The sequence below is a fragment of the Nyctibius grandis genome, chromosome 26 (genome assembly GCF_013368605.1).
Source record: "Nyctibius grandis isolate bNycGra1 chromosome 26, bNycGra1.pri, whole genome shotgun sequence".
Classification (NCBI taxonomy): domain Eukaryota; kingdom Metazoa; phylum Chordata; class Aves; order Nyctibiiformes; family Nyctibiidae; genus Nyctibius; species Nyctibius grandis.
The window spans coordinates 4,341,460-4,361,339 of record NC_090683.1 but is presented as its reverse complement, the minus strand read 5'-3'; the positions used below and the strand labels follow the sequence as shown (position 1 = coordinate 4,361,339).

At 63.1% G+C, this 19,880-nt stretch overlaps 2 protein-coding genes across 2 annotated transcripts; one reads left to right on the top strand and one right to left on the bottom strand.

Annotated features, from left to right (window-relative positions):
• The first annotated feature begins 1,043 nt into the window (after positions 1-1,043).
• Positions 1,044-7,198, top strand: RUNDC3A (RUN domain containing 3A). Its single transcript, XM_068418980.1, has 11 exons — positions 1,044-1,175; positions 3,032-3,147; positions 3,332-3,465; positions 4,220-4,305; positions 4,438-4,527; positions 4,624-4,704; positions 4,828-4,993; positions 5,195-5,352; positions 5,820-5,957; positions 6,123-6,229; positions 6,463-7,198. The coding sequence occupies exons 1-11, from the start codon at positions 1,069-1,071 to the stop codon at positions 6,603-6,605; spliced, it is 1,326 nt and encodes a 441-aa protein (XP_068275081.1). The 5' UTR covers positions 1,044-1,068; the 3' UTR covers positions 6,606-7,198.
• Positions 7,199-7,615: 417 nt separating this feature from the next.
• Positions 7,616-14,082, bottom strand: SLC25A39 (solute carrier family 25 member 39). Its single transcript, XM_068418982.1, has 11 exons — positions 13,950-14,082; positions 11,652-11,760; positions 11,517-11,576; positions 10,071-10,180; positions 9,870-9,937; positions 9,613-9,737; positions 9,282-9,455; positions 9,033-9,142; positions 8,698-8,779; positions 8,517-8,597; positions 7,616-8,439 (listed from the first exon to the last, which is right to left on the bottom strand). Exons 2-11 carry the CDS (start codon positions 11,746-11,748, stop codon positions 8,321-8,323), a joined length of 1,026 nt encoding a protein of 341 aa, XP_068275083.1. The 5' UTR covers positions 11,749-11,760; positions 13,950-14,082; the 3' UTR covers positions 7,616-8,320.
• Between the last annotated feature and the right edge of the window lie 5,798 nt (positions 14,083-19,880).

Here is a 19,880-nt window from a genome sequence, read left to right as displayed (position 1 = left end):
CCTCTTTGGGGGCACCATCCGGGCTGGGGGCTGCTGGCCTGTCCCACGCGTTGGGGACCCGGTGGCACCCACCGCGGCGCGTGGGGCCGGGAGGGGCGATAGCTGCGGGCTGGGTGCTGCGATAACGGCCCCCTCCGCGTTATCTGGGTGCTGCCAAGGGCTCCCCTCCCTGCAGCAGCCCTGGGGATTTTGGGGGTCCCTCCCCTCCTGGGTGCCCCGCTGCCCCCCAAATGGGTGCTATGGGCTGGGTGCCCTTCGCAGGGGCAGAGGAGGGCGTGGGGCAGCCCGGGGGGCACAGAGAGGGGGGGACGTGTCCCCATGGCTCGTGGCTGGGGGGGGGGGGTGCCTCTCTGCTCAGGGTGACTCTGATTTATCTGGGTGCTGCGGGAGGGGGACATGGGTGCCTGTGGTATTCACACCCACCCACCCCCCCCAATTTCCCTGTCACATCAGTGGGGAAACTGAGGCACGGCACCAAAGCGGGGTGCTGGGAGCATTGTGGGGCTCCCCCCCCCCCCAGCACCCCACCTCTCGGGGGGGTCCCACACACCCCACTGACCCCGCGGGGAGGGGTGATGCTCAACATCCCCCCAAGGCCGGGCCCTGAGGCAGGGAGGGGGGGCAGAGGCGCTCAGCCCTGGGCGGGGGGGGACACCAAGGGCCCCCCCAAGTACCCCGGGGGCTGCCCGGGGTCCGGCCGGAGCTTGTCCCTCCCCCCCCCTCCGCGGCCCTGTCCACGGGGTCCCCACAGGTGGGGACGGGGAGGGAGAGGGGGACGTCACGGCGAGGGGCTGGGCCCTGCAGGGAGCACACCCCCCCCTCGGGGACAGCTGCCCCCCCACCTTCATCCTCCTCATCCTCAGGGGAGAGATTTTTTTTTTGGGGGGGTGGAGGCGGGGAAAGGCCCCGCATCCCTGTTTTTTTTTGGGGGGGGAGGCGGCGCCCGGCGTGGGCATCGCGGAGTAAAGCCTGCGCGGTGCGGGGGGCCGCGGTGCGGGGCGGGGGGGGCTGAGGGGGGGGGGCACCCCACGGGAAAGGGGGCATCGGCCGTGGCCGTGGGCCTGGCGGATGGCAGCGAGCTGCGTGCAGGCTGCCATGGCGCTGGGGCTCTCGGCCAAGAAAGCTTCGTCCAGGAACATCGCGGTGGAGAGGAAAAACCTCATCACGGTCTGCAGGTATGGGGGGAGGGGGACTGGGTGGGTGGGGGGCACCCCAAAATGGGGGGGTGTGGGGAGAGGGCGGGGGGAGAGAAAGAGAGAGAGAAGAGGTGGTGATGGGGATGGAGGGGGGGTGATGGGGGGGGGGGGAGGAGGAAGGATGGGGGGGTGGAGGAAGGATGGGGAGGGGAGGAGGAGGGATGGGGGGGTTCATCCCCCCCCCCCGGGGCGCTTTCACCCTTTGGGGGGGGCTTGTGGTTGTTGCAGTCGCTTTGTTGGGGGGGATTCAGATTTGGGGGGGGGGAGGAGGAGGAGGAGGAGGAGGATGGGGATGCGGGGAATGGCGGGGGGGGCCGGGAGGAGGGTGGTGGGGTTGGGAGGGGTGCGGGGGGGTGATGGGGGGGGGCGCTGGGGACACAATGACAACATGGAGGCTCCCAGTGCCGGGGATGTCGGGGGCAGCCGGGTCGGGGTGAGGGGGGGGTGCGGGGGGGCTGGGAGTCAGGGGCAGCGGGGCCCTGGGGGGGGGGATGGGGTTGGGGACCCCCCTGCGGGCGGAGGGGGCGAGGAAGTGACGTCAGGGCCCTGCTGGGGGTGGCGGGGCTGGAGGGATGAAGGTGATGGGGATGGAGGATGAGGGTTGTCATGGCGACGCCCGGCTGGACCGGGGCGGGGGGGGGATGGATGGGGGAACAGGGCAGGGGGACAGGGGTGGTGGGGCTGGGGGGTCCCTGCCTGTCCCCAGCCCCCAAGTGCAGAGATGGGGTGACACCCCCCACTCCCGGTCCCTGGGCAGGGGCTGCTTGTGCTGGGCCGTGAGTGGAGCCTGGCCCGGGGCTGCTGGGGGACATGGGGGGCACCGAGGCTGGCGGTCACTGTGCCAGGGACCCACAGCTCCTGCTGGTGGGGTCTGGGGGACCCCAGGGCTTCTCACCACGGCACAGGGCACCTCCAGACCCCACTGTCATGACATGGGGACCCCCCAGAGCTCCTCACCATGGCACGGGGCACCTCTAGACCCCACTGTCATGACACAGGGCCCCCCAGGTCTCCTGACCATGGCATGGGGCACCTCCAGACCCTGCTGTCATGACAAGGGGACCCTCTAGATCTCCTCGCCATGGCATGGGGCACCTCTAGACCCCACTGTCATGACAAGGGGACCCTCTAGATCTCCTCACCATGGCATGGAGCACCTCCAGACCCTGCTGTCATGACACGGGGACCCTCTAGATCTCGCCATGGCATGGGGCACCTCTAGACCCCACTGTCATGACAAGGGGACCCTCTAGATCTCCTCGCCATGGCACAGGGCACCTCCAGACCCCTCAACCTGACACCAGGATGTCTCCAGACCCCACTATCGTGCCATGAGCACCTCCAGACCCCACTGCCGTGACTAGGCACCCTCCACCTGCCGTCACGGGGATCCTCAGTCTCCCCCTCCCCTCGTGTGGCCGTGACCCCCAGACGGGGCGATCCCCCCCCTGCAGACACCTGCCCCGTCCCGTGCTGTCCCGTCAGGCTCAGCAGGTTTCGTGTCTTCGGCATCTCTCTCGGCCGAGCACGAGCGGCCGGGCGGAAGGGGAAGCCATCACCGCCCGCGCACGGCCGGGGAGGAAGGGGGCCTTTGTTCGCCCTTCCTGGCCACTCGCATGGCGGGGGAGCGGCGGCCGCCCCGGCAGGGTCCCTTGGGGACGTGGGGACACGGGGGTCACAGCTCGCAGCTCAGCCCACCGCCCTCTTCCCGCTGCCGGGCTCGACGCCCGACACCTGCAAAAGCGTTTTGCTCCGTTGCCAAAACCCAACGTGCGCAGGGCGGAGGGTGCGGGGTGCCCGTCCCCTCCCACCCGTGACGCCCGTCACCCCACCAGGTTCTCGGTGAAGACCCTGCTGGAGAAATACACGGCGGAGCCCATCGACGACTCCTCCGAGGAGTTCGTTAACTTCGCCGCCATCCTCGAGCAGATCCTCAGCCACCGCTTCAAAGGTAACGGTGGCCCGTGGGGACACGCGCCCGTGCAGCCCCTGGCGTGTCCCTGTCCCCGTCCCTGTGCCGCGTGGTGGATGGGGACGGACGCGTGCATGTGCTGGCACCACGGAGCGTGTCCGGGCTCTGGCTTGGGGGTTTGCCGGCACCGCAGCCCCCGGCCGCAGCCCCTCGGTGCCCACAGGCCCCGTCAGCTGGTTCAGCTCGGATGGGCAGCGCGGGTTTTGGGACTACATCCGCCTGGCCTGCAGCAAGGTCCCCAACAACTGCGTCAGCAGCATCGAGAACATGGAGAACATCAGCACCTCCAGGGCCAAGGTCGGGAAGGTGCCAGCCCCAGCCCTATCCCTGTCTCTATCCCTGTCCCCGTCTCTATCCCTGTCCCCGTCTCCATTCCTATTCCTGCCCCTGTTTCCATTCACAACCTGTCCCTGGCACATGGACCCATTCCCATCCCCATCCCATCCTCATCCTCATCCTCATTTCCATCACATCCCCATCCCATCCATCCCATCCTCATCCTCATTCCCATCACATCCCCATCTCCATCTCCATCCCATCCCATCCCATCCATCCCATCCTCATCCTCATTCCCATCACATCCCCATCTCCATCTCCATCCCATCCCATCCCATCCATCCCATCCTCATCCTCATTCCCATCACATCCCCATCTCCATCTCCATCCCATCCCATTCCATCCATCCCATCCTCATCCTCATTCCTATCACATCCCCATCTCCATCTCCATCCCATCCCCATCCTTATCCTCATTACATCCCCATCTCCATCTCCATCTCCATCCCATCCCATCCTCATCCCCATCCCTGTCCCCATCCCCTCCACCCTGCCCTCCTGCAGCCCCACCTCACCCCACAGGACCCCACAATGTCACCTGGGTGAAACAGGAGCTGTAGGTCCCCGTGGGGGTATAACAGGGCCGAGAACAGCTCCTGGCCGGGGACCACCAGCCTGCTGGTGCCCAGAGCCCTGGGGGCGGGCAGGAGCGTGGCAGGGGGCAGCCGATGGTGGCACCCATCCTCAGGGCTGCCCCGCGGGGCCGTGCCTTGCAGGGCCGGGCCTGGATCCGCGTGGCGCTGATGGAGAAGCGCATGTCCGAGTACATCTCCACGGCCCTGAGGGACACGCGGACCACGAGGTGAGCAGCCCGTGGCACGGCCACCATGGCCCCAGCCCCGGCGGTGCCACGGGTGTGCGGGTGCCAGGCCGGGCACCGCGGTGCATTCCGGGGTGCCGGCGGATGCGCCCGCAGCCACGTTTCTCCCCGCAGGCGGTTTTACGACGACGGGGCCATCATGCTGCGGGAGGAGTCCACGGTGCTCACGGGGATGCTCATCGGGCTCAGCGCCATCGACTTCAGGTAGGGGCAGGGGGCACGGTGGGACGGGGGCACCCTGCCCCGACCACCCCCCGGGGCTGCCCTGATCCCTCTGCTCCTTCTCCTGCCACCGCTCAGCTTCTGCCTGAAGGGCGAGGTGATGGACGGTAAAACCCCCGTGGTCATCGACTACACGCCCTACCTGAAGTTCACGCAGAGGTAAGAGCCGGGGTGCCCTCCCTGGGGTGGGGACCCCACTGCCTCACCCCCAGCACCCCGGTGGGGCTCACCCAACGTGTGCCAGCCCCCTGCCATGGTGCTGAACCCCCCCGTACCCCCCAGCTACGACTACCTGAGCGAGGAAGAGGAGCGGGGCAGCGTGGAGAGCAGCACGAGCGAGGACAGCTCCCCCGAGCACCCCTACCTGCCCCTGGTCACCGACGAGGACAGCTGGTACAACAAGTGCTGCAAGATGGAGCAGAAATTTCGCATCGTTTATGCCCAAAAGGTACCTGGAGCCGGGATGGGGCCGTCCGGGTATCAACCCCCCCGGGATGCTCCAGCCCAGAGCGTCCCCCCACTGCATCCCCGCAGCCCGGTGGTACCCACAGCCCTTCCTCCCGCTGCTGCAGTGACCCAGCCCTCTGCTTGTCACCCTGGGTGATGTGGGGGGGGTCAGTGGGGTGCTGCTGATGGTGGCTTCACGCAGGGGTACCTGGAGGAGCTGGTGCGGCTGCGGGAGTCGCAGCTGAAGGACCTGGAGGCGGAGAACAAGCGGCTGAAGCTGCGCCTGGAGGAGGTGATGGTGCAGAACCAGCTGGAGAAGAGGGAGCTGGAGGGCGTCATCCTGGAGCTGCAGGAGCAGCTGTGAGTGGGGACCCGCCGCCAGGCCTGGCCGGGTGTGGTGGGGGGGGTCCCTGGGTGCCCCAGGGGCTCCAGGTGGGTGGCAGGTGCCCAGTTCCCCACCAACCCTAAGGGGCAGGGTGAGTGGTGGTCCCCAGCACCCCATATGCACGTGGGGTGTGATGGGTGGTGGGTTCCCAGTGCCTGGGTGCCCCATATGCCCGGTGGGACACAGTGGGTCCCCAGTGTCCCATACGCCCCATGGGGTGTGACGGGTGGCAGGTCCCCAGTACCCAGGTGTCCCATATGTGCTGTGAGACACTGAGGGTCCCCAGTGTCCCATGTGTCCTGTGGTACATGGTGGGTCCCCAGCGTCCCACGTGTCCTGCAGGTGGGTCCCCAGTGTCCCATATGCCCCACGGGCCGCATCGCCCAGCAGGTCCCCGGCACTTGTGGCTGTGCCGGGTGCTGAGCACCCACCTTTGCTGCAGGACGGGGCTGATCCCCTGCGAGAACCCGCAGCTGGCCCAGCTCTCCAAGGAGATGGTGACACCCCTGGTGAACCAATGGCCCTCGCTGGGGACCCTCAACGGCAACGAGAGCGGCTCGGACAGCAAGCTCTACCGGAGGTAACCCCTGCGGGGGGGACAGAGCCGCCCCGACCCACACCCAGCGCCCCATCCCGCCCCGGGGGGGGTCTGCCCGGGGCAGGGGAGAAGGGCTGGCCCTGGCTGGCGGGGCTGTCCTGGCCCTGGGGACCATGGCGCGGGGGGCTCAGCACCGTCCCTCTGCAGGCACAGCTTCGTGAGCACCGACCAGCTCTCGGCCGAGAACAGCCTCAGCTCCGACTCCCAGCGCCTGGGCGAGGGCAAGCGCGAAGGCGAGCCCTGGGGGCCCTTGGGTAAGACCCCCCCCCTCACCACAGGGTGCCCCATGGGGCTCAGCATGTCCCCCAACACGCTCCCAGGTGTCTGCCCCACCAGAAGTCCCCTCCTCATGCCGGGGACGCTGTCCCAACAGTGTGAGGACATCCAGGTCCCTTCCCCAGAGGTGGTCCCCGTCCCCCCTGCGGCAGGGCTGGGGTGCGAGGCTGCAGCCCCCCCATGACGCCAGCACCCTGCTCTGTGCCCGCAGGGAAGGACCCCACGCCCTCCATGCTGGGGCTCTGCGGCTCCCTGGCCTCGCTGCCCAGCTGCAAGTCCCTGGCCAGCCTCAAGTCCAACGAGTGCCTGGTGAGCGACAGCACCGAAGCCAGCCCGACCCGCAGCCCCAGCTGAGACCCCCGGCCCCCTCGCCGTCCCCCGGCCCGGCCGTCCAGCCCAGCGTCGCAGCAGAGGACTGACCTCGTTGTCCCTCCCTCCTCACCACCCCGGGACCGACGAGGGACTCGCTGAACCCACTGCGGACAGACATCCCCCTCCTTGTCTTGACACCCCACCCCGGCTGCGCCTCGGACCCCCAGCCCGGTCCCTGGCTGGAGACACGGACCTGTTGGCATGGGGGATGTTGGACTGGGACCCACGCGAGCTGGGGATGGGGGGTGGGACACAAACTGTGCCGTGGGGGGACACGACTGCTGCTGGGGAGCAAGGGAGGGAGGTCAGGGCCAACACCCCTCCAGGGCGAGGGCCTGGGCTCAGCACCCGTGTCCATCCTGCTCGGCCCATGGGTGCCCACCCAGGGCTTCGCCTGCAGTCTAGTGCCCAGCCTCCCCCCAGCCCCCCACACTGCAGGGGGGCTGGCGTGTCCCTCCCTTTGGGGACCCGCTGTCCCTCCTTGCAGCAGCACCCCCACAACAGGGACAGGCCCCCCCCTCCCCTTCCCATCCTTCCCCTGGTTTCGGGTTGTTTTGGGGTGATTTTGGTTTTTAATTCTGCCCCATCTGCCTTGTTGGAGCAAAAGGAATCAATAAACGCAGCAAGTCAAGCTGGCCTCCGTGAGCTCCCCCAGCTGGGAAAGGGGGGAAAGACCCCTCGTGTCCCCAGCCACAAGGTGCTGTCCCAGGCAGGGATGTTGGGGGGGGTCCCAGGGAGCCTCCTCCAGCCCCAGCCAGGGCCAGGAGGGCACCTTTGGGACACAGCAGGTCACCCAAGGATGGGGCACCCCCTGCCCCATCAACAGGGGGTTGCTGCTGAGGGTTACAGGAAGGTCCTGGGGTCTCCTGACCCCCAGTAAAAGCCCAGCAAGGACCTTGTGGATGCAGCACCGTGCCCGTGCAGCAGGGATGTGGTTGTCACCTGTAGGGATACCTTCTGCATGCAGGGAGCAAGGAAAGAAATCCTCGCCCTTAAGAGACAAATAATATTTTCTTTTATTTAAGAAAATAAGAGAAATTCCCCCCCTGGAGTCCCGGGGCAAACTGGGGCAGTGCCCACACGGGGCACGATGCCAGGGCAGGCCCTCGCAGTGAAGGGACAGGGCACGGGCAGACGTTTGTTGCCTGCTGGCCCCCCCCGGAGCAGCAGCGAGGCCTGTCCCCATGCAGGGTCCGAGCCCAGGGTCTGCCAGGGGACAGGGATACCCCGAGTGGGAGGAAAGGTCCGGAGGCAGGGAGAGGGTCCTGATGTGTCCCCGTGCCACGCAGAGCCAGCAAGGGGATGCTGTGCATGACTGATGGCGAGGAGGGGCAGACCCCCGGCCGGAGCTGGGCTGGCGGGGGGGGCAGCTGTGCCCCAGCTCCCACCTCCTGCCCTGCCAAGTCCCCTGGGGCACCCCATCCTCGCCAGTGTCCGTGAATCCAGCAGCAGCATCTGTCCAGCCTCAAAGGACGACTCCACATTCCCCCCAGTGTCACAGCAGCAGGCACAGATGTCCCCCCCCAGTGGGGCTGGGGACGGGGAGAGGGGCCAGGCTGGCGGGGACGCAGGGCGCAGCACCAAGGCACTTGGGCTTTGCAGAGCCGAGCGCAGTTCGCTGCTCCGGGGGCACCTCGCCGGGAGCAGGGCTGGCACTGTGTCCCCCCCGGGGCACCGGCCACATCCCCAGCCCCGGCTCACAACGCACGCAGCCGCCGCTCCTGGTTCAGCTTCTGGAAGAAGGTCTTGCCGAACTCGTAGGTGCTGATCATGATGGCGCAGGCGGGTGCCACCTTAATGACACGGGGCAGGAAGCCTGCGAGGACAACCCCCCCGTTAGCCCCTCGGTGACACCAGTAAACCCCAGCCCGGGGTAGGGGGGCACGGCCGTACCTACAAACAGCCCCCGGGTGCCAGACTCGGTGCGGATGCGGCGCATCAGTAACCAGGTGGAGGAAGGCTTGGAGGCTGCGACTGCGGGGAGAGGGGAGCGGGTGAGGGTCCGGGGGTGCCCACAGACCACCGCGGAGGCCTGGCTGCCCCCCAAGCACCCACCCGGCGCCCAGCCCCTCACCTGGGTGCACCTCGCTGTCTCCCAGCTCGATCTGCCGCTGGGTCTTCACCACGTCAAAGGGCAGCGTCAGCACCGCAGCCACCTGTGGGGCCAGGAGCCAGGGGGTGAGCTGGGACCTCGCCGTCCCTGCCCAGTGCTGGGCTCTGCCGTCAGCCCCCTGGTGCCATCCCAGCCCCATCCCTCACTCCCCATGGGGGCCATCCCCCAGTGCTGGCTCTGCCATCACCCCCCTGATGCCATCCCAGCCCCGTCCCTCACTCCCCACGGGGACCAGTCTTCCCGCTCACGGCTGAGCGAGCCCCGGCGCAGCGCAGACCCCAGAGCCCCCGACTCACCGTCCCGGAGATGGCCCCGGATGCGAAGCTGATCATGAACGTGGCCTCGTCCAGCCGGGCCTGCCTGCAGAGCCATTCCCTCACCAGCTCATAGTTAAACCAGTAGAGAGCTGGGAGGAGATGAGAACACCAGTGCTACGACGAGGCACCCCGGACACACCAACCTCCCCCTTCCCATGCGCGGGGTTGCCCTGGGCCCATGCTCATCCCCCAGTGCCGCTGCCCACCCCGTTCCCCCCGCAGCCCTACCTGAGAAGGGGACATCCCGCAGCACGGTGGGCCCCCAGCCTCTCCAGAGGGACAGCCAGCCGTCCTGAGCCACCGCCGACTGGATGCAGAGGCCCAGCTCGCGGTAGCTGAGCTGCCGGGACTGCATCTTGGTGCGGATGAGCTCCAAGGGGCTGATGACCGTCACGGCACCCACTGCAACGGAGGGGACATCAGGCATCAGCCCCGTCCGCTCCGGTGGCCGTCCCGGGGCTGTGCCAGGAGAGCCAGGCGCCGAACATGGGCACCGACAGCCAAGAGACCCGCTGCACTCTCCTGCCAGGACGCAGGGTGGGCATGGGGGGGTACTCACGCCTGGCGAGGGCCCCAGCCAGCAAGGGGATGTGGTGCCCCCGGCTTCCCGTCCGAGCGCGCAGGTAGTCCCGGAGCTGGTCGTAGGCGGTGAAATAAATGGCGGTGGCTGGCACAGCCATGACCCTGCCGAGGAGGAGGGGTGTGAGGGGCATGCGTGCCCTCCCCAGGGGCTGGCAGGAGGCTTGGGGCGGATGGTCATGCACCCAGGCAGGTGTTAGCACCCAGACTCCCCCCCCAGGCAGGGTCTAAACTCACAGGGTGGGGGGCAAGCCGCTCCACAGAGACCTGATGCCCTCGTAGCGTGTGATCTTCACGAAGGCATCCTGGGGAGAGAGCGGAGCGCCAGGGAGAGGGGTTAGAGGGGGCAGACAGGCAAGCACCCCCCCAGCAAACACCCTGACCCCCTCTCTGGCACAGGGAGGCCCCTGCCCGCCCTGCCTGTGCCGCAGCCCCTACCAGCGTGCCGGTGAAGCGGGTGGGCGCCCTGTACCAGGCAGTGCAGCCGTTGCCGTTCTGGCAGACGTACAGATGGTCCATGAGCCCGTTGCAGTAGAGGAAACACTTCCCTGGGGCGGGAGGCAACAGCGTCGCTGTTAGACTGGAGACCCTTCCTCTCTGCCCAGCCCATTTGGCCCCCAAAACCACCATCTCCAAACCCTCAGCACTTGAGCCCAGTGGGGACCAGCCCCAGAGCAAGGCCAGGAGAGGGATAACCCTCCACCAAGCATCCGACCACGGCCAGACCCACGGGGCAGGGGGCATCCAGCCCCACCGCGGGGACGGGGACATGGCAGGAGCCATTGCCAGTGGTAGGAGGTTTATGCCTCGCTCGCCCAGCATGGTCCCCCCACTGTGCTCTCGGGCCTGGCACGGGGACGCTGGGCAGTGGGGAGCAAGCGGGGCGGCGGAGATCCAAGGGGACTCAAACGTAGCCACAGGACAGAGTGACAAGACAAGGCAAGGGCAGAGGGACCGCAGCCAGCCAGGCCTGTTGCACAACAGACCCCCAGCAGACCCCTCGGGCAAGGACCCAGCGGGGACGTCGCAGGGCCAGCCCCAAAGCAGCGCTGCAGGAGCAGCTGTGGGGCTGGGGACGATCGCAGCCCCTGCACCGGGGAGGGATGTCCTCTCGCCCAGAGGAGCCCGAGCCACCACCAGCGGGGAAGCGAATCGGGGTCAAGGCTCGGGAAAGCGAAGCCGCTGGCGACAGGAGCTGCCCGGAGCCCCCGGGCGTACTCACATGCGGTGTGCCGAGCGCCCCAGGGCACACACTGCGCTGGCAACGCTGAAACACACAACGGGGACACGCTGAGCGATGACACAGGGGACGCGCCACCTCCTCAGGCTGGGGCACACGCAGATGCCGCAGCTCCGAGCCGGGCAGTGGGAGAGCTCCATGGGTGAAGGGGCTGGATGCCCCCACAGCCGCTATTGTCACCAAACCAGTCCCTTGGGACCAGTCCCAGCCTGCTGACCCCACACAGAGGGGGATAAACGGGAGGGGGACAGAGCCCATGGGGTCTCTCCTGCCCCGTGGGAGCCGTGGGGAGCAGCACAGAGACAGGCACAAAGGCAGCAGGGACAGAGCGAGCAGCCGGAGCGGGCTGAGCCCCTCCGCCCCGCTCCCCAGCAGGCAGGGGGCTGCGGGGCACAGCGCTGACCCCGCTCAGCGTCGGCACGGGGCTGTGGAGGGGGAAGGACGGAGCCAAGCATCAGCCCAGCTCCCCCGGCGGGGCCCCCCGAGCCCGTCGAGACGAGGGGCCCATGGTAACCTGCCACCTCGCGACGGCCCCACGCTCCGGAGCCCAGAAATCCCCATCCCCGGCTCTGCCAACCGAGACATCCCCGTCGGCTGCGCGCCGGCTGACCGGGGCGGGGGGCTGGCCGGAGACCAGGGGTTACCTTTGGAGAAGGGGGTCCTCTGGGCCTGCAGCCGGATCTTCACCACGTCCAGCGGCGTCACTGAAACGACACCATCCTTTAGCTGTGCCGTGCCACGCCATGCCAGCCCCCGGCGCCCACCCGGTGCCCACTCACCAAAGAGGGAGGTGAGGATGGCCCCCGTCCCCGAGGCCAGCATCTGCTGCAGCGGCGTGATGCCCCCGCTGGGGCTCAGTGACGTCTTCTCGGCCATGGCGCTGGCCCCCTGCGACACAGGGGGGGTTTCTGTGAGATGCTTGAGGCCGGGGGTCCCTGCCCAGGGGCCAGTGATGGCTGTCCCCCCAGCATCCCCACGCCACCGGTGTGAGGACAGGCGTCCCACCTCCGGCCGCGCTATCGGTGTGGCACAGGGCAGGCGCGGCCCCCCCGTAATCGTGCTGTCCCGGGGTGGGGGGACAGGGACCGCTGCTGGGGCCAGCCCAGCCCCGATAACACCCCCCACCCCGGCCCCACCGCTGGCAGCGGGCCCAGCCTCGCTGGAGAGGTGGGGACAGTCCAGGCCTTCCGTGGCCTCGGGGAGGGAGGACCGTTCCCTCCCTGCGCTCAGAAAATTAAGGGACAGGAAGGAACAAAGTCCAAAGACCAGCCATGCTGTGACAGCCCCCCCCAGCCCCGGCTGAGAAGGCAGCAGAGCCCAACGTAGCCACGGAGGGACAGCACGGGGGGACATCCCCACATCCCCCTCACACAGGGCGTGCAAGCTCACAACCAGCACCCCAAAAAGGGTTTGCGTGTCCAAAACCTCCTGCACGCCTCCCCCTGCCCTGCTGCCACCCTCCCCGAGGCTTGGCAGGGCTCTGCCCTGGGGAAGCGGGGGAGATCGCACCCTTCCTGCAGAGAAGCGAGCCCAAGCGCACCGTGCGTGCTCAGGACCAGCTGCTCCCCCTCGCCGCAGCCTGGGGACGGTCCTCACGCCAGGATGGGGCCGTGGCCATGGCACGAGGGCTTCCAGGCTTTGGGAACCCACTTTTTTTTTTTTTAAGCCAGGGAATGCAGCAAAAAAAAAAGAACCTTCACCCTCTGACTCAGCAATTTTACAAGGTCAGAGCTGCCATAAATCTCTCAATTACTGGCTTCGGACTCGTTAGGTGCCCAAGGCTGCGAGCAGGGATGGGTCTATCCCGGCATCGCACACGCCAGCCCCACCAGGAGAGCTGGGTGCTGTTTGCGGGGTGGGTGCGGGGGGACTCATGCCCGTCACGGGACGGCGGCGAGGTGGCACAGTGCCCTGGCACGCTTCCCCGCCGACCACGCGGCTGCTGCAAAACCATGCCGCGGGCAGGGTGCTGGCTCCAGCGCTGGATCCGTCCCTTCACGTAAACCCTTACACAAGCAGGAGGGAAAAAAATCTCTTGCTCACAGCTCTGCAACACCTGAGTGGCTTAAAACCTGCGATTTATACGTGCCACAACAGGGCCCTCTGCACTCCTACGAGGGGGAGCCCAGCACCTCCCGGGCACAGCGAGGGCTTCCCGGCCGTATCTGAGCTCCTTTCTCAGCTGGGAGCTGCTCCCTTTGCCATCCAGGGAAAAATAAACCCCTAAAAGCATCACCCAGAGCCCACGGCTCGGTGTGGGGCAGATCGTGGGGCTGGGTACGTCGCTGTGATGCTCAAGGTGGGGAAAAAACAACAAGCAAATACGTGTTAGGGTGATAAAGGGAAGAAGGCAAGGGGCTCCGTGGCCTCCTCGGGCCCCGAGCGAGAGGCAACGTGGTGGAAATCCTGCAGACAGACCCCCCGGCCCTCCCCAGCACCGGGGCTGCTCCGCCAGCAGCGTCCCCCCACCCCGCTGGCCCTGCAAGTGCCCAAACGGCACCGGGGGCCTCATCCTGGCCAGGCACACACACCCCCCCTACCCTGCTCCTCATGCCCCTGGGGAGGGCTCGGCTGCCGGACCCACCGCAGCCGCCCCCCACCCACGGGAGGGCCGGGGGGGGGCAAACCGCCCTCCCAGGGAGGGGGACACGGGCGCTGCGGTGTCCCCTGGGGCGCACGGGCACCCAGCCCGGCCCGCTGCCCCGCGGAGCCCCCCCACCCAGGGCCTGCACCCCCACCTGGGGTCTGCAGCCCCCCCTAAGGCATCCACCCCCCTCCCTCGGGGCTCGCAGCCCCCAGCCCAGGCTTGTACCCCCTCTCCCGGGGTCTGCAGCCCCCCCCAAGCACTTGAGACCCCCCCCCGCCCCCACGCTTTGCACCCCCTGTCCTGGGGTTTCCGGACGCCATCGCTGTTTGCCCCCCCCCCCCTCCCCCGGGGCTCCCAGTCCTGCTGGGACGGCTCCGGGGGGGCCCCGCGGCCGCCTCCGCCCCCGGCACAGCGGCACAACCCCCCGGGACCGGGGGAAACTGAGGCAGCGGCCGCACGCGGCGGGTCACGGGGGGGGGTCCCACCCCACCTGCTCATTCCAGCCACGCGCGGCGTTTCCCTCCGCCGGCACCGGGAGGGGGACGGGAGGCGCCGGCGCCTTTAAGGAGCCCCATGGGCGGCCCGCGCCCCTCCGCCGCGCGCCGGCCCGCGCGCCACTTCCGCCCCGCGCCGGCCGCCCGCCCGCGCATGCGCCCTGCGCGCCCTTGCGCCCCCTGCCGGGCCGGGGGTGGCGGCTGCACCCACAGAGACACGCCCCGTGCTGGGGGGCGCCTTGCACACGCAGCGTGCGGGCGGGGGGGGCCTTGCACACGCACCGTGCTGGCAAGGGGTGTACCTTGCACACGCACCGTGCTGGCAAGGGGTGTACCTTGCACACGCACCGTCACCATGCTGTCAGAAGGTCACTTTGCACACTCACTCTCACTGTGTTGGCAGGGGGGTGCCTTGCACACTCACCGTGCTAGAAGCCTTGGGGCTGGCACACTCACCCTCCCAAGGCCCCTGGGATTTGCACGCTCACCATGCCAGAGGCAGGCAGCACGTGGCACTTCCCCTGGTGCCTCTGCCTGCAGCATGTGCCAGGGCGGGTTGGGATGCTGGACTCACCCGGGCCCAACGCGCAGGAGCTCCCCGCTCCGTGCACGGCGCCGAGCTGCTCCTCGCAGCACTGAGCCAGCGCCCTGACTGCTAATGAGGAGCAAAGCCCATTAGTTCCCTCTCAGCCGAAGCGGGCCCACACACAGCCAGCATACAACATCTACCCCTGCCTTTGCAGCATGTCCAGTGCTGGAAGCTGAGCGAAGCCAGACCCTCGTGCGTGCAGCCCTGGTGCCCAGAGCCTTTGGGGTTTGCCTGAGCAAGGGCAGCAGCACGGCTGGTGCAGCACAAACCTCACCCCATGAGTGGAGAAGCAGCTTCTGCACATGCAGCAGCCACAGCTGGGACTGCGGCAAGGATGATCTCTACAGCCTAGCCTCACTAGCACCAGGGAGCTAAAACAGGGGAGCCAGCTCCTCTAAGGTGCTGCTACAGGGAGAATAAGGCACCTAGAGCCTGCTCCTACCCCACTCTTCCCTCTGAGGTCTAGAAGAAGAAGGTGGGGGCCAGCTGAGGCCTTTTAACCCCAAACAGGCTGAGGAGGCGGAGGCATTGGCGCCTATATAATGCTGGCTGCAAGAGCCCCCAGGGAGATGGGCTGTGGGTTGGTGGGTGCTTTGAGGGGAAGGGGAGTTAGGGGCTCAGAAAGGGAAATGTGCTCTGTTAAGAGCTTTTTTTTTTTTTTTTTTGGGGGGGAGTACTTTGGGGTGTGTTAGCTGGCTGGGAAATCTCTTTTGCTTGGAGGACTAAAGGTTGTCTTTTGAATTTGTAGCTATTCTGCTTGAAAGTAGCTTTATTCATGAACAAGTTTGAGAAAAGGGCTCCTAAATCCCTTCTCTGGTCTTAACTGAAAGATGCAGTTAGAAGTGTGCTGTTGCACTTAGAGGGGCAGCCCTCCAAGTGGGCTGGTGTCTCTGTGAGTAGGTGTGAGCATTGGAGCCTTCTCTCTAACTCCTACCTGCTCCTGTAAGAGCTGTGGCTTTACCTGGGGGCTTGTCTGGGAAGATAAAATTCTCTACTTAAAATAGCTGCTCAAATTTACTCTCTATGTGCTGTATTAGAAGTGCCTGTGTTTCCAGTAGAGAGTCCCAAGTCCTTTTATCTGAAGAAGTGAGCTCTTTGAGGTGGTTTTATTTCTGTTGGTATTTTAATCTAGAGAAGATGCTTTAAGCTTGTTTGTCCATGGGCTGATGAGAGAGTAGCAGATCAGTGCTGAAGGGTGTCCCTGCACCCTGGTGCTGTAATGTGAGCAGATAACAGCAGATGGCTCTCAGAGCCCCTCTGAAACCTGGATGGATGCTGCTAGGGAGCCCAGGCTGTGGCCTGGCCCTGCACATCCCTAGCAGGTGACAAGCAGTGGTTGGCTGTGGGTGCCTGGGGCAGAAGAACTGGGACAAGAGCACAGTGGTGCTCCAGCTGGTGTGTCCACCTGGTAACTTGCAGATTAAAGGTTCCCAGTGCCCCTGTATTTGTGTGCATGTGATAATGTCACTGCAAAACCTGTTAGTGGTACAGCATAATGCAGTCTTCTGCCTTATTTTAGAGTAGGGTTGAACCCTTGTCTTGTCTTAAACTCGAGGAGCAGACTACTCTGGTGCCTACATCCCTCTCTGCTCCCCTGTGAGTGCCATCCTGTGGCAAGAACAGGAAAGACTTCAAGGACAGGCAATCTACAGATGGCCACCAGCAGCCTCTGCCCAGGGCAAGCAGGAGCAGTTTCAGAGCCTGCAGACACAGTGGTATTTGGTAAACAGCCTGTTTCACCCCAGAGTGACGTTCCCTGGCTCTTGGCAAAGCTGTGGTGGCTCCTCTCCCCCAGGAATAGTCCCTCCTCCCTGCTGGCATCTCTGAAGTTTGTCAGCGAAGGGGGCAGCTAATGCCAGGAACAGTGATCAGGCTTCAGCCTTGTGAGCTGCTGCTGGCATCTGGGTAGAGGCTATAAACACCCCAGGTTTGTGCATGAGGGAGAGGAGCTGCTGGGGCTGTCTGCTGGGTGCACAGATGTAAAGGGAATCCCAAATGCTCTGCAAGCACTTGCTGCCCTTCTGTGATACCAGGTCCAAGTGAGTCCTGACTTTGTGATGTGAGGCCAGGAACCTAATAATTCCCGCAAGGTCACATAAGTGAATACATCCTGTAACTCCCTAAGGAGTCAACTCTGCCTCTTACAGATACACGTGGTTTAAATGATCTGGAAAGCCTCTTGTAGCAGGTAATTTAGAAGCAGAATAATGATTAATTAAAAAAATATATCCTTAGGGGTATTGGGTCTTATACCTTCTATTTGTAGGTGTTGGGCTCTGCATGCCTTGCACACTGCTCAGCTGAAAAGAAAAAGGAATAATCTCTTTCCAGCTGGGGTGGGGGCAAGAGGGAAGCATATAAGACAGTGTAAGTGCCTCAGTCTCAATTTGTCAGGTCTCTCCGTTTGCTAAAGTGATCAGAGGAAAAGCGGTGAATTTGTTTTTCCCGTGCTCAGCGCTGCTGAGAGGCGAGGACCTTGCTGGCTGGCTCTTTCTGCTGAGTCACAGCTGCTCGCTGCCTGCGCTGTCCTAACACCGAGGGTGCTCCTGTCTCTGATTTACATCTTTACAGTCCCGCTGGCCTTGGTGGGGGTTATAGGGGTGTATCATGCTTCCATTGCCTGTGGGAATGAAATGTAAGTTGACTTCAGTGAGAGAGAACTGTGTCTGAGTTGCAAATACATGCATTTGGTTTTCACTGGTGAGGAATGGAGCCAGCTGAGCTCTAATCCCCTCTCGAGCTGCAGAGTTACACGCAGAGACAGAGCTCAGGCCTGCGTAATGCCCGCTGTCCTGCTGGTACTGACAGTGGACAGCGTGGCTGGGAAAACCGCTTGTGTAACGCCCGGCTGCCTGCTGCCATCTCCTCGCAGAGGCTTCAAAGTGTTGTGAGCTTATAAAACCCGGCTGGCTCCCTGCTCTGATGCCACGTCTTCATTAGAGGCCGTGCCCTGGGAAGCAAGTCTTGGGGCTGTGTCTGTCTGGGGCTTCCTGATTTAGAAAGGGGTCATCCCATGGTCTATCAGCATGCGATAGCATCTGGAATTGTTTCAGAAAGATCAATCCTGTCTCCTTGCTGGAAACCGTTTTGAAAGCAATTAGCCCATTTCCTTTTTTTAGGTGAATTTTAACAGCCAGGTTGCAAAAGGGATCTCCGTAGCACTGTAATGGAATTAAGCTAGAGCAGAATTTGAGTATCTATTTCGGCTAGGATCGTTATGGTTTTGCAAAATCCATCCTTAATCTGAATTAAGTGACTGAAATGAAGCAGCTTGTGGACAGATGAGGCCCTGGGGATGTCAAACTTAAAATCACTGTAACCCAGAATTCGTCACACAGTTGTAGTTCTGCAGGTCAGTTCCCTGTAGGGGAGACCTGAGAAATCATGTCCTGTAGCACCTGCCATGGAAAACCTTGATACATTTGTGAAACAAGCTGCAAAACTCACCTCTGAGGAAAATGAGCCCTCTTCTATGGATGAAGAAACAGGTATGGAAGCTAAAGGCTTAATGCTTTCCTTTCTAAATGTTTCCTTTAGAATTTGATGTTAAAAACAGTGTCTTGTTTCCATCTAGCAGCAGCATGGGCCAAAAGGAATGGAGGGGAAGAGCGAGCCTGGACTGAGTTAGAATTGTAGGATAAATTCGCAGATCCTTTTTCCCATAAACAAAATCACCCTCTGAACATGAAGTGGCCAGAAGAGCTCTGTGCAGAAATTAGAGGCTACATCAGCTGTCAGGTAAGAAATCTGCCTACAGAGTGCTTCTGCAGTTCCTCTTGGCCAGCACAAGATCTGTTGATTACTGTGAGCTCATTCCACTTGGGGCTCAGAGCGCTCAGCTGCACTTCAGGACTCACAACTGCTCCAGCACTTCCTGTAACATCTCGGTATTGCTGCAGCAGCAGCATCCCGCATCCATCCAGTGCAGAACAGTGTGCCTGCTGGAGCAGGGAGTGGAGGGTTTCTGTACCTGAGATGTAGTATAAAATGAGTGCTCTCGCTGCACAGTGGGGCTTTGCATCGAAGGGATGGATCTGCAGCAAGCTAGAGATGTGTGTGAGATGTGGGGAGGGAGGCCGGGGAGCCTTCTCCCAGTTGCTGCCCCTCAGAAATGGACATTCAGCCCATGGTTTTGGCCCTGCAGGGTGTAGGTGAGGAGGAGAAGCTGGATGTAGATTTGATTATTTCTTTGCAGTAATCTTGTTTACCAAGAAGATCCATGTGCTTCTATTTCTGTGAACACAGACAGAATTAAACCACAATATGCTGTGTCTTTTCTCACCGTGCCTTAGATAGAACTGCTTATGATACTCGGAGCATTTTTATTTTCAAGTCCTGTGCCCTGGGCCGGGACAGGAAAGTACTTGCTTGTGTGATCGCAGACTTGAGGACCGACTATGGGGAATAGTTGCTGTTTTACTTGAGGCTGGCAGTGCTGTGGTCCATCAGCTGATGCATTTAATTCTTGACTAGCCTTTGCCAACAGATCTAAATGGCCAGAATGTGGTAAGAGTGGCTGTGCCTGAACATCAGCTGGGACTGGCTAGTGATGCTTCCCAGCGTATGATTTCTTGGATTCAAAAGGCACCTGGTGCCTGGTGAGCTGAGAACTCAGGCAGGGAAAGCTGAGCTTTGAGATGACTTCAGAAAGCCAGGGGGTGTCATCCTGAGTACTTTGTGTTAAGAAATGAAGGCAGGGAGTCCCTTTTGGTTTTGTTGTATTTAGGTGAGGAAATATTCCTGCTAGAGGTTGCTCAGCGGATTCGCAGTCGTGTGGTCCTGATACATCTGTACTGCCTGTAGGAAGAGCTGCTGTTCCAGAACTGGGCTCTAGCTGCTTGCACTGCAAGTTCAAATCCAGCTTGTTCCTTGTTGTCTCACAAGCACAGATACCCTTGTAGCACTGGAGTACTTATTTTTACAATTCCCACAGCAGTGGTATTTTTTCCAGAGAAGATGTGTCTACCCTGGGAAAATTCTCCAACTAGTTTATAGTGGGTACTTTTTAGCCAGTTAAAAAATGGGCAGAAAAGAGCCATTCCCCTGGTTTTAGATGCCTCGCTTTTTTCTGTTGACCTGAAAAAGACTATCTCATAGTGCTGCATGTTCATAAATCCAGATTTTTTCCCCTCATATGACTGTACTTTATACTTCTGCAGTTGTTGATACTGTAGCAAGAGAAGGGCTTTGGCTCTCCATAGGACTACAAGACACCTTGAGACCTTTATTCCAAACTGAGATGGACCATTCCCAACCCAGTCTGCTTTTATAAACCTCTGGTGCTGCAGGTTCCACATGTGTTTCTCTTTTTTTTTTTTTTCCCCTCTGTTGAGCATTC